General features: G+C 44.3%; 1 protein-coding gene across 1 annotated transcript in view; it reads left to right on the top strand.

The window, feature by feature from the left end:
* Positions 1–14352, top strand: part of LOC124149515 — a 56705-nt gene that overhangs the window by 13776 nt on the left and 28577 nt on the right. The window contains exons 13-18 of the mRNA XM_048381711.1: positions 3073–3228; positions 3463–3613; positions 5881–5950; positions 6081–6197; positions 8613–8762; positions 8861–8991. Of these exons, the coding sequence (XP_048237668.1) occupies positions 3073–3228; positions 3463–3613; positions 5881–5950; positions 6081–6197; positions 8613–8762; positions 8861–8991 (775 nt within the window). The remainder of the gene's footprint in view (positions 1–3072; positions 3229–3462; positions 3614–5880; positions 5951–6080; positions 6198–8612; positions 8763–8860; positions 8992–14352) is intronic.

Here is a 14352-nt window from a genome sequence, read left to right on the forward strand (position 1 = left end):
TTTTAAGAAATGATTAAGTCGACAGATGGTTGATGCATTCACTATCCCTCACATATGTACCTGGCCGATGCCAAATGACCAGATGATGTAGCTGTAAATATTGCACACTATACTTGATCCCTGTTGTTTATCAGCCTATATCATGTAGCTGTAATGTTGCACGCTATACTTGGTCCCTGTTGTTTATCAGCCTATATGATGTAGCTGTAATGTTGCACACTATATTTGATCCCTGTTTGTCAGCCTATATGATGTAGCTGTAATGTTGCACACTATACTTGTTCCCTGTTGTTTATCAGCCTATATGATGTAACTGTAATGTTGCACACTATACTTGTTCCCTGTTGTTTGTCAGCCTATACGATGAAGCTATCATATTGCACACTATACTTGTTCCCTGTTGTTTATCAGCCTATACGATGTAGCTATAATGTTGCACACTATACTTGTTCCCTGTTGTTTATCAGCCTATACGATGTAGCTGTAATGTTGCCCACTATACTTGTTCCCTGTTGTTTATCAGCCTATACAATGTAGCTATAATGTTGCACACTATACTTGTTCCCTGTTGTTTATCAGCCTATACAATGTAGCTATAATGTTGCCCACTATACTTGTTCCCTGTTGTTTATCAGCCGATATGATGTAACTGTAATGTTGCACACTATACTTGTTCCCTGTTGTTAGTCAGCCTATACGATGAAGCTATAATGTTGCACACTATACTTGTTCCCTGTTGTTTATCAGCCTATACAATGTAGCTATAATGTTGCACACTATACTTGTTCCCTGTTGTTTTTCAGCCTATATGATGTAACTGTAATATGCACACTATACTTGTTCCCTGTTGTTTGTCAGCCTATATGATGTAACTGTAATATGCACACTATACTTGTTCCCTGTTGTTTGTCAGCCTATACGATGTAGCTGTAATGTTGCACACTATACTTGTTCCCTGTTGTTTTTCAGCCTATATGATGTACCTGTAATATGCACACTATACTTGTTCCCTGTTGTTTGTCAGCCTATACGATGTAGCTGTAATGTTGCCCTCTATACTTGTTCCCTGTTGTTTTTCAGCCTATATGATGTACCTGTAATATGCACACTATACTTGTTCCCTGTTGTTTGTCAGCCTATATGATGTAACTGTAATATGCACACTATACTTGTTCCCTGTTGTTTATCAGCCTATACGATGTAGCTGTAATGTTGCACACTATACTTGTTCACTGTTGTTTATCAGCCTATACGATGTAGCTATAATGTTGCCCACTATACTTGTTCCCTGTTGTTTATCAGCCTTTATGATGTAGCTGTAATGTTGCCCACTATACTTGTTCCCTGTTGTTTATTAACCTATACGATGTAGCTGTAATGTTGCCCACTATACTTGATCCCTGTTTGTCAGCCTATACGATGTAGCTGTAATGTTGCCCACTATACTTGATCCCTGTTTGTCAGCCTAGACGATGTAGCTGTAATGTTGCCCACTATACTTGTTCCCTGTTTGTCAGCCTATATGATGTAACTGTAATGTTGCCCACTATACTTGTTCCCTGTTGTTTATCAGCCTATATGATATAGCTGTAATGTTGCACACTATACTTGATCCCTGTGGTTTGTCAGCCTATACAATGTTGCTGTAATGTTGCACACTATACTTGATCCCTGTTTGACAGCCTATATGATGTAGCTGTAATGTTGCCCACTATACTTGTTCCCTGTTGTTTATCAGCCTATATGATGTAGCTGTAATGTTGCACACTATACTTGATCCCTGTTTGTCAGCCTATATGATGTAGCTGTAATGTTGCACACTATACTTGTTCCCTGTTGTTTATCAGCCTATATGATGTAGCTGTAATGTTGCCCACTATACTTGTTTCCTGTTGTTTATCAGCCTATACGATGTAGCTGTAATGTTGCCCACTATACTTGTTCCCTGTTGTTTATCAGCCTATATGATGTAACTGTAATGTTGCACACGATACTTGTTCCCTGTTGTTTATCAGCCTATACGATGTAGCTGTAATTTTGCACACTATACTTGTTCCCTGTTGTTTATCAGCCTATATGATGTAGCTGTAATGTTGCACACTATACTTGTTCCCTGTTGTTTGTCAGCCTATATGATGTAGCTGTAATGTTGCCCACTATACTTGATCCCTGTTTGACAGCCTATATGATGTAGCTGTAATGTTGCCCTCTATACTTGTTCCCTGTTGTTTATCAGCCTATATGATGTAGCTGTAATGTTGCCCACTATACTTGTTCCCTGTTGTTTATCAGCCTATATGATGTAACTGTAATGTTGCACACTATACTTGTTCCCTGTTGTTTATCAGCCTATATGATGTAACTGTAATATGCACACTATACTTGTTCCCTGTTGTTTATCAGCCTATACGATGTAGCTGTAATGTTGCCCACTATACTTGTTCCCTGTTGTTTATCAGCCTATATGATGTAACTGTAATGTTGCACACTATACTTGTTCCCTGTTGTTTATCAGCCTATACGATGTAGCTGTAATGTTGCCCACTATACTTGTTCCCTGTTGTTTATCAGCCTATATGATGTAACTGTAATGTTGCACACTATACTTGATCCCTGTTGTTTATCAGCCTATATGATATAGCTGTAATGTTGCCCACTATACTTGTTCCCTGTTGTTTGTCAGCCTGTACGATGTAGCTGTAATGTTGCACACTATACTTGATCCCTGTTTGTCAGCCTATGTGATGAAGCTGTAATGTTGCACACTATACTTGTTCCCTGTTGTTTGTCAGCCTACATGATGTAGCTGTGATGTTGCACACTATACTTGTTCCCTGTTGTTTATCAGCCTATATGATGTAGCTGTAATGTTGCACACTATACTTGTTCCCTGTTGTTTGTCAGCCTATATGATGTAGCTGTGATGTTGCACATTATACTTGTTCCCTGTTGTTTATCAGCCTATATGATGTAGCTGTGATGTTGCACACTATACTTGTTCCCTGTTGTTTATCAGCCTATATGATATAACTGTAATGTTGCCCACTATACTTGTTCCCTGTTGTTTGTCAGCCTACATGATGAACTTCTGTGGGATGCTGCTGGAGTTCTTCCTGCCCATCTACAGTGACAAGGCCAAGCTGGACAAGATCAACCTGGGATATTCCACGTCAGAGGCGTGTCGGCTCAACTACGACTTTGAGACATGTCTCGCTGGGGGACAGATAGGTGTGTCACTGCTGTATTTTATGTCATCTTAATGATCATGCACATTATAACATAACATCATGTTCATGTCTCATGTTCAGCCTTATAAAAAGGTATGTACATGCTGCACTTCAATGAAAAGAAATATTTGCAAGATTGTCGCTTTTCAAACCTACATGATATCAGGTAGTGATTTCATTTTCATCATTTTCTTTTACAATCTTTCACATACTTACTTAAGCAAAATGGTTTCAGTGAGTGACAAATCTCAAGAGCGAGAAGTGGGCACTGTCCCAGAGGATCTACAGTCCCAACACAACTTCATCACAGAATGCTTCCACTTGAACCAGAGAGCCCTCAGTGTAGGCGTCCTACCTACCATCACACACTACAACAGGATGCAGAGGTAAGTAGCCCTCAGTGTGGGTGTCCTACCTACCATCAGACACTACAACAGGATGCAGAGGTTAGTAGCCCTCAGTGTGGGCATCCTACCTACCATCACACACTACAACAGGATGCAGAGGTAAGTAGCCCTCAGTGTGGGTGTCCTACCTACCATCACACACTACAACAGGATGCAGAGGTAAGTAGCCCTCAGTGTGGGCGTCCTACCTACCATCACACACTACAACAGGATGCAGAGGTGAATAGCCCTCAGTGTGGGTGTCCTACCTACCATCAGACACTACAACAGGATGCAGAGGTTAGTAGCCCTCAGTGTGGGCGTCCTACCTACCATCACACACTACAACAGGATGCAGAGGTTAGTAGCCCTCAGTGTGGGCGTCCTACCTACCATCACACACTACAACAGGATGCAGAGGTGAATAGCCCTCAGTGTGGGCGTCCTACCTACCATCAGACACTACAACAGGATGCAGAGGTTAGTAGCCCTCAGTGTGGGTGTCCTACCTACCATCACACACTACAACAGGATGCAGAGGTTAGTAGCCCTCAGTGTGGGCGTCCTACCTACCATCACACACTACAACAGGATGCAGAGGTTAGTAGCCCTCAGTGTGGGCGTCCTACCTACCATCACACACTACAACAGGATGCAGAGGTTAGTAGCCCTCAGTGTGGGCGTCCTACCTACCATCACACACTACAACAGGATGCAGAGGTGAATAGCCCTCAGTGTGGGCGTCCTACCTACCATCAGACACTACAACAGGATGCAGAGGTTAGTAGCCCTCAGTGTGGGCGTCCTACCTACCATCAGACACTACAACAGGATGCAGAGGTGAGTAGCCCTCAATGTGGGCATCCAACCTACCATCACACACTACAACAGGATGCAGAGGTGAGTAGCCCTCAATGTGGGCATCCAACCTACCATCACACACTACAACAGGATGCAGAGGTAAGTAGCCCTCAGTGTGGGCGTCCTACCTACCATCACACATTACAACAGGATGCAGAGGTTAGTAGCCCTCAGTGTGGGCGTCCTACCTACCATCACACACTACAACAGGATGCAGAGGTGAATAGCCCTCAGTGTGGGCGTCCTACCTACCATCAGACACTACAACAGGATGCAGAGGTTAGTAGCCCTCAGTGTGGGCGTCCTACCTACCATCAGACACTACAACAGGATGCAGAGGTGAGTAGCCCTCAATGTGGGCATCCAACCTACCATCACACACTACAACAGGATGCAGAGGTGAGTAGCCCTCAATGTGGGCATCCAACCTACCATCACACACTACAACAGGATGCAGAGGTAAGTAGCCCTCAGTGTGGGTGTCCTACCTACCATCACACACTACAACAGGATGCAGAGGTAAGTAGCCCTCAGTGTGGGCGTCCTACCTACCATCACACACTACAACAGGATGCAGAGGTAAGTAGCCCTCAGTGTGGGTGTCCTACCTACCATCACACACTACAACAGGATGCAGAGGTGAGTAGCCCTCAGTGTGGGCGTCCTACCTACCATCACACACTACAACAGGATGCAGAGGTAAGTAGCCCTCAGTGTGGGCGTCCTACCTACCATCACACACTACAACAGGATGCAGAGGTGAGTACCCCTAATTGGGGCGTCCTACCTACCATCACACACTACAACAGGATGCAGAGGTAAGTAGCCCTCAGTGTGGGTGTCCTACCTACCATCACACATTACAACAGGATGCAGAGGTGAATAGCCCTCAGTGTGGGCGTCCTACCTACCATCACACACTACAACAGGATGCAGAGGTAAGTAGCCCTCAGTGTGGGCGTCCTACCTACCATCACACACTACAACAGGATGCAGAGGTAAGTAGCCCTCAGTGTGGGCGTCCTACCTACCATCACACACTACAACAGGATGCAGAGGTGAGTAGCCCTCAGTGGGGGCGTCCTACCTACCATCACACACTACAACAGGATGCAGAGGTAAGTAGCCCTCAGTGGGGGCGTCCTACCTACCATCACACACTACAACAGGATGCAGAGGTGAGTAGCCCTCAGTGGGGGTGTCCTACCTACCATCACACACTACAACAGGATGCAGAGGTAAGTAGCCCTCAGTGGGGGCGTCCTACCTACCATCACACACTACAACAGGATGCAGAGGTAAGTAGCCCTCAGTGTGGGTGTCCTACCTACCATCACACACTACAACAGGATGTTCAATAGCTACTTGACATTTTATGAACATATCTTTGTAATGTTTCTTTGCAGAGACCTGCAGTTGAAAATGGAGGCTGTAAAGGGAAGCAATCTTGAAGAGGAGGTACGCAACCAGCATGTTGTAAGTAAACAGAAAAGTATTTATTTCTCTATTGCAGTTAGATTTCATTATGTACATTCAAATGCTGGTGCCATGCATCTGTTCATCTGTAGTCCCTATGGTCTATGTTAGTCACCTGCATCTGTTTCAGTTGCTGACGCTGATGTGGGATGCCTGTCTGTGTGACCAAGAACTTGTCCGTAGTGTCACAATGTTCTATCTCTGTCAGGCTCAACTACTGCAGAATCTTTTGAAGGTAGCTGGAGAGGTCAGTGCCATTCATTACCATTGTTAAGTAGCGCTGTTTCCTGGAATTTGAACTCACTGCCACTGCAATTGTTTTTTTTTCAACCACACTCTAATGACAGATGGTAGACTTCCTATATACCAGACACTCAGTATGAACTGGGAATAAATAAAGCTTGTGTGTGTGACAACTTGAAGATTTGTGAATGGACTTTGGGTAAACTTAGTACACATGAACTCTTAAGGTGGGGTCTCTGTCACTGAAGGTCAAACTGTGAAAAATGGTTTAAATTTCATGAAATTTCAGATTAATTCATGATAAATCTAAGCATCATCCAATCACTTATGTTTGACTGTCCATAATTAAGTCAATACCTGTCATGTGTAATGTCTGTTTAAAGGTATGAGTAGCTTTGAAGGTGATTCACTCATGAAATTATTATCCCCCGCCGCGCGAAAGCGCGAAGCGGGGGATATAGTATTCACGACCGTCCGTACGTACGTCCGTACGTCCGTACGTCCGTACGTCCGTCCGTACGTCCCACCTGTTTGTTGCCGCGATATCTCAAGAACTAAACACTGGATTGTCTTCATATTTGGAACTATGGTGTATATACAGACTCCGCAGACACCAGTCGGTTTTGGTGACCTTGACCCCATTTTCAAGGTCACAGCAGGCATATCTGCTTTTGGAGTTGGAAAACGGTGTTGCCGCGATATCTCAAGAACTAAACACTGGATTGTCTTCATATTTGGAACTATGGTGTATATACAGACTCCGCAGACACCAGTCGGTTTTGGTGACCTTGATCCCATTTTCAAGGTCACAGCAGACAAATCTGCTTTTAGAGTTGGAAAACGGTGTTTCCGCGATATCTCAAGAACTAAACACTGGATTGTCTTCATATTTGGAACTATGGTGTATATACAGACTCCGCAGACACCAGTCGGTTTTGGTGACCTTGACCCCATTTTCAAGGTCACAGCAGACAAATCTGCTTTTGGAGTTGGAAAACGGTGTTGCCGCGATATCTCAAGAACTAAACACTGGATTGTCTTCATATTTGGAACTATGGTGTATATACAGACTCCGCAGACACCAGTCGGTTTTGGTGACCTTGATCCCATTTTCAAGGTCACAGCAGACAAATCTGCTTTTAGAGTTGGAAAACGGTGTTGCCGCGATATCTCAAGAACTAAACACTGGATTGTCTTCATATTTGGAACTATAGTGTATATACAGACTCCGCAGACACCAGTCGGTTTTGGTGACCTTGATCCCATTTTCAAGGTCACAGCAGACAAATCTGCTTTTGGAGTTGGAAAACGGTGTTGCCGCGATATCTCAAGAACTAAACACTGGATTGTCTTCATATTTGGAACTATGGTGTATATACAGACACCGCAGACACCAGTCGGTTTTGGTGACCTTGACCCCATTTTCAAGGTCACAGCAGGCAAATCTGCTTTTGGAGTTAGAAAACGGTGTTGCCGCGATATCTCAAGAACTAATCGCTGGATTGTCTTCATATTTGGAACTATAGTGTATATACAGACACCGCATACACCTGTCAGATTTGGTGACCTTGACCCCATTTTCAAGGTCACAGCAGGCAAATCTGTTTTTGGAGTTGGAAAACGGTGTTGCCACAATATCTCATTTGTAAATAGTTTCTTTTGGGAAATAATGTTAGCATGGTATGGAAAATTCTTATTTGTCACACAACCATAGTTCGCAGGAAGAAATGTTCTTGCAAGTGATTGCATGACATTGAAGGTCAGGGTATCTCAGTGGAAAACATATGTCACAATAAGCTTGTGGATACATAATATCTTGAGAGTTAATGGATGAAATTTGACAAAACTGTATGTATACATGATCTCTATCCAGTTCATGGCAGAAATTGAAGGCCAAGGTCAGTCATCAAACTGGAAGTGTTCATAACTTGGTTGTTACAGTAGCTTGAGGCATGTTCTTCTTCTCTTTCAATGTTGAGCTGCATTGGACATGTGTTTTTTCACAAACTGTAAGTGACATGATTGAACTGGTTGTGCTTATTACTTTGTTATTATGGTAGGTAGAGGCATAGTCTTTTCTGTTTAAATGATCTACTACTGCACTGACAATGTGTTTTCCAAAACCGGAAGTGATTTGTCACCTGGTGTTGACTGTCACCTGATGTTGACTGTCACCTGGTGTGGAGAGGTCAAAATGGCTCATGATATATGTTTCTGATGGTAGAGTTTTGGGATATTCAGGAAATGGTGGGGTTGGTTGGGACTGCTTCTGTTTTTATATGAACTGCAAACACCTTTCTAGTTTCCATCTAGTTCCACATAAGTTATCAAAATATCCTTGATCAGACACGTTAATATGTATCACCTGTGTTGCCATTACACATTTGCTACATTTACTAGATTTCTTTTTCTTTCCTAGGGATCATGTAAGGAGGAGGAGAAAGTGAAGGCAGAGAAGAAAGCTTTTGCCATGATACCAGAGTTCTGTGTGAAGGATATGGCCATCTGGTTCCGGTTTGTCGCCACCCATGCAGTCCATGTCCACAAGGGAATTCTACAGGGTCTTTCAGTAAGTTTCCATGGATACCAGTACCTATGGACCTGTAAATGCAGTAACATGTATCGTTGTTGAGGACCTGTATTACTCCCTCTACCCTCTGTCCACAGATCTCAACCTTTGTTGACTGCTGTGTGAGTCTTCTGGAGAGGCCTGACCTCATGCCTGGTCCTATCCCTGCCAGTAAGATGGTCTCCTGTTTGCTCCAGTTTGTCAACTCATCTAAAAGGCAAAGTTCAAGGTAGGTACCATGTTGTTTCTAGATAATTCTGGGGTGATAGTAGAGCATTTAACTTCTTAAATCTTCATCAGTGACAAACCAATATCAACATGGTCAATATCTATAAAGATATGTCAAGACAACGATACCCTGAGTGCCTCGTTACCTGAGTGTCCCCCTCATCCTGGTGAACCAAGCCACAGCCAAGACAGGCAGGGCAGCGGTGTACTTGCTGTCACAGCCAAGTGATCCTCCATAGAATGAGAAGATGCTGAGATGACTCAGATAAAGAATTTTCCTTGTAATTATTAATCATGACTGATTTCTAAAAGTAATTTCAGTAAATCTTCACTGGGGTCATATCAGGGACATCTGAAGGGACAAGATCACTCCTTTCATATATTATGTATTATAATAGTATATGTGCTCAAGTGTAAAAAGTAGCATATATGAAATGAGAGTTTGGGTGGTGTCTTGTGTACACAGAGGTTGTGACAGAGGTCTGATGTCTGACTCTATGTAATGGTGTCTTGTGTACACGGAGGTTGTGACAGAGGTCTGATGTCTGACTCTATGTAATGGTGTCTTGTGTACACGGAGGTTGTGACAGAGGTCTGGCTCTATGAAATGGTGTCTTGTGTACATGGAGGTTGTGACAGAGGTCTGATGTCTGACTCTATGTAATGGTGTCTTGTGTATATGGAGGTTGTGACAGAGGTCTGGCTCTATGAAATGGTGTCTTGTGTACATGGAGGTTGTGACAGAGGTCTGGCTCTATGTAATGGTGTCTTGTGTACACGGAGGTTGTGACAGAGGTCTGATGTCTGGCTCTATGTAATGGTGTCTTGTGTACATGGAGGTTGTGACAGAGGTCTGGCTCTATGTAATGGTGTCTTGTGTACATGGAGGTTGTGACAGAGGTCTGACTCTATGTAATGGTGTCTTGTGTACACGGAGGTTGTGACAGAGGTCTGATGTCTGGCTCTATGTAATGGTGTCTTGTGTACACGGAGGTTGTGACAGAGGTCTGATGTCTGAAACTATGTAATGGTGTCTTGTGTACACGGAGGTTGTGACAGAGGTCTGATCTCTGGCTCTATGTAATGGTGTCTTGTGTACACGGAGGTTGTGACAGAGGTCTGGCTCTATGTAATGGTATCTTGTGTACATGGAGGTTGTGACAGAGGTCTGACTCTATGTAATGGTGTCTTGTGTACACGGAGGTTGTGACAGAGGTCTGATGTCTGGCTCTATGTAATGGTGTCTTGTGTACACGGAGGTTGTGACAGAGGTCTGATGTCTGAAACTATGTAATGGTGTCTTGTGTACACGGAGGTTGTGACAGAGGTCTGATGTCTGACTCTATGTAATGGTGTCTTGTGTACACGGAGGTTGTGACAGAGGTCTGATGTCTGACTCTATGTAATGGTGTCTTGTGTACACGGAGGTTGTGACAGAGGTCTGATGTCTGACTCTATGTAATGGTGTCTTGTGTACACGGAGGTTGTGACAGAGGTCTGGTTTATGTAATGGTGTCTTGTGTACATTGAGGTGGGACAGAGGTCTGATGTCTGACTCTATGTAATGGTGTCTTGTGTACATGGAGGTTGTGACAGAGGTCTGATGTCTGACTCTATGTAATGGTGTCTTGTGTACACGGAGGTTGTGACAGAGGTCTGACTCTATGTAATGGTGTGTTGTGTCCATGGAGGTTGTGAGACAGAGGTCTGATGTCTGACTCTATGTAATGGTGTCTTGTGTACACAGAGGTTGTGACAGAGGTCTGATGTCTGACTCTATGTAATGGTGTCTTGTGTACACAGAGGTTGTGACAGAGGTCTGATCTCTGGCTCTATGTAATGGTGTCTTGTGTACACGGAGGTTGTGACAGAGGTCTGATGTCTGACTCTACGTAATGGTGTCTTGTGTACATTGAGGTGGGACAGAGGTCTGATGTCTGACTCTATGTAATGGTGTCTTGTGTACATGGAGGTTGTGACAGAGGTCTGATGTCTGACTCTACGTAATGGTGTCTTGTGTACACGGAGGTTGTGACAGAGGTCTGGCTCTATGTAATGGTGTCTTGTGTACATTGAGGTTGTGACAGAGGTCTGATGTCTGACTCTATGTAATGGTGTCTTGTGTACATGGAGGTTGTGACAGAGGTCTGATGTCTGACTCTATGTAATGGTGTCTTGTGTACACGGAGGTTGTGACAGAGGTCTGGCTCTATGTAATGGTGTCTTGTGTACATTGAGGTGGGACAGAGGTCTGATGTCTGACTCTATGTAATGGTGTCTTGTGTACACGGAGGTTGTGACAGAGGTCTGGCTCTATGTAATGGTGTCTTGTGTACATTGAGGTTGTGACAGAGGTCTGATGTCTGACTCTATGTAATGGTGTCTTGTGTACATGGAGGTTGTGACAGAGGTCTGATGTCTGACTCTATGTAATGGTGTCTTGTGTACACGGAGGTTGTGACAGAGGTCTGTCTCTATGTAATGGTGTCTTGTGTACACGGAGGTTGTGACATAGGTCTGATCTCTGGCTCTATGTAGTGGTGTCTTGTGTACATGGAGGTTGTGACAGAGGTCTGATGTCTGACTTTATGTTATGGTGTGTTGTGTACACGGAGGTTGTGACAGAGGTCTGATGTCTGACTCTATGTAATGGTGTCTTGTGTACATGGAGGTTGTGACAGAGGTCTGATGTCTGACTATGTAATGGTGTCTTGTGTACACAGAGGTTGTGACAGAGGTCTGATGTCTGACTATGTAATGGTGTCTTGTGTACACGGAGGTTGTGACAGAGGTCTGATGTCTGACTCTATGTAATGGTGTCTTGTGTACATGGAGGTTGTGACAGAGGTCTGGCTCTATGTAATGGTGTCTTGTGTACATGGAGGTTGTGACAGAGGTCTGATGTCTGACTCTATGTAATGGTGTCTTGTGTACACGGAGGTTGTGACAGAGGTCTGGCTCTATGTAATGGTGTCTTGTGTACATGGAGGTTGTGAGACAGAGGTCTGATGTCTGAAACTATGTAATGGTGTCTTGTGTACACGGAGGTTGTGACAGAGGTCTAATCTCTGACTCTATGTAATGGTGTCTTGTGTACATGGAGGTTGTTTCAGAGGTCTGGCTCTATGAAATGGTGTCTTGTGTACATGGAGGTTGTGACAGAGGTCTGGCTCTATGAAATGGTGTCTTGTGTACATGGAGGTTGTGACAGAGGTCTGATGTCTGACTCTATGTAATGGTGTCTTGTGTACATGGAGGTTGTTTCAGAGGTCTGGCTCTATGTAATGGTGTCTTGTGTACACGGAGGTTGTGACAGAGGTCTGGCTCTATGAAATGGTGTCCTGTGTACATGGAGGTTGTGACAGAGGTCTGGCTCTATGTAATGGTGTCTTGTGTACACGGAGGTTGTGACAGAGGTCTGGCTCTATGAAATGGTGTCCTGTGTACATGGAGGTTGTGACAGAGGTCTGGCTCTATGTAATGGTGTCTTGTGTACACGGAGGTTGTGACAGAGGTCTGGCTCTATGAAATGGTGTCCTGTGTACACGGAGGTTGTGACAGAGGTCTGACTCTATGTAATGGTGTCTTGTGTACACGGAGGTTGTGACAGAGGTCTGATCTCTGGCTCTATGTAATGGTGTCTTGTGTACATGGAGGTTGTGACAGAGGTCTGACTCTATGTAATGGTGTCTTGTGTACACGGAGTTTGTGACAGAGGTCTGGCTCTATGTAATGGTGCCTTGTGTACATGGAGGTTGTGACAGAGGTCTGATGTCTGACTCTATGTAATGGTGTCTTGTGTACATTGAGGTGGGACAGAGGTCTGATGTCTGACTCTATGAAATGGTGTCTTGTGTACATTGAGGTGGGACAGAGGTCTGATGTCTGACTCTATGTAATGGTGTCTTGTGTATATGGAGGTTGTGACAGAGGTCTGATGTCTGACTCTATATATTGGTGTCTTGTGTACATGGAGGTTGTTTCAGAGGTCTGGCTCTATGCAATGGTGTCTTGTGCACACGGAGGTTGTGACAGAGGTCTGGCTCTATGTAATGGTGTCTTGTGTACACGGAGGTTGTGACAGAGGTCTGACTCTATGTAATGGTGTGTTGTGTACACGGAGTTTGTGACAGAGGTCTGGCTCTATGTAATGGTGTCTTGTGTACATTGAGGTGGGACAGAGGTCTGATGTCTGACTCTATGTAATGGTGTCTTGTGTACACGGAGGTTGTGACAGAGGTCTGATGTCTGACTCTATGTAATGGTGTCTTGTGTACATGGAGGTTGTTTCAGAGGTCTGGCTCTATGTAATGGTGTCTTGTGTACATGGAGGTTGTGACAGAGGTCTGATGTCTGACTCTATGTAATGGTGTCTTGTGTACACGGAGGTTGTGACAGAGGTCTGGCTCTATGAAATGGTGTCTTGTGTACATGGAGGTTGTGAGACAGAGGTCTGATATCTGAAACTATGTAATGGTGTCTTGTGTACATGGAAGTTGTGACAGAGGTCTGACTCTATGTAATGGTGTCTTGTGTACACGGAGTTTGTGACAGAGGTCTGGCTCTATGTAATGGTGCCTTGTGTACATGGAGGTTGTGACAGAGGTCTGATGTCTGACTCTATGTAATGGTGTCTTGTGTACATTGAGGTGGGACAGAGGTCTGATGTCTGACTCTATGAAATGGTGTCTTGTGTACATTGAGGTGGGACAGAGGTCTGATGTCTGACTCTATGTAATGGTGTCTTGTGTATATGGAGGTTGTGACAGAGGTCTGATGTCTGACTCTATATATTGGTGTCTTGTGTACATGGAGGTTGTTTCAGAGGTCTGGCTCTATGCAATGGTGTCTTGTGCACACGGAGGTTGTGACAGAGGTCTGGCTCTATGTAATGGTGTCTTGTGTACACGGAGGTTGTGACAGAGGTCTGACTCTATGTAATGGTGTGTTGTGTACACGGAGTTTGTGACAGAGGTCTGGCTCTATGTAATGGTGTCTTGTGTACATTGAGGTGGGACAGAGGTCTGATGTCTGACTCTATGTAATGGTGTCTTGTGTACATGGAGGTTGTGACAGAGGTCTGATGTCTGACTCTATGTAATGGTGTCTTGTGTACACAGAGGTTGTGACAGAGGTCTGATGTCTGACTCTATGTAATGGTGTCTTGTGTACACGGAGGTTGTGACAGAGGTCTGGCTCTATGTAATGGTGTCTTGTGTACATGGAGGTTGTGACAGAGGTCTGACTCTATGTAATGGTGTCTTGTGTACACGGAGGTTGTGACAGAGGTCTGATGTCTGGCTCTATGTAATGGTGTCTTGTGTACACGGAGGTTGTGACAGAGGTCTGATGTCTGAAACTA

This window comes from Haliotis rufescens, unplaced genomic scaffold (assembly GCF_023055435.1).
Source record: "Haliotis rufescens isolate VD_foot unplaced genomic scaffold, xgHalRufe1.0.p SCAF_4, whole genome shotgun sequence".
NCBI classification, from domain to species: Eukaryota; Metazoa; Mollusca; class Gastropoda; order Lepetellida; family Haliotidae; genus Haliotis; species Haliotis rufescens.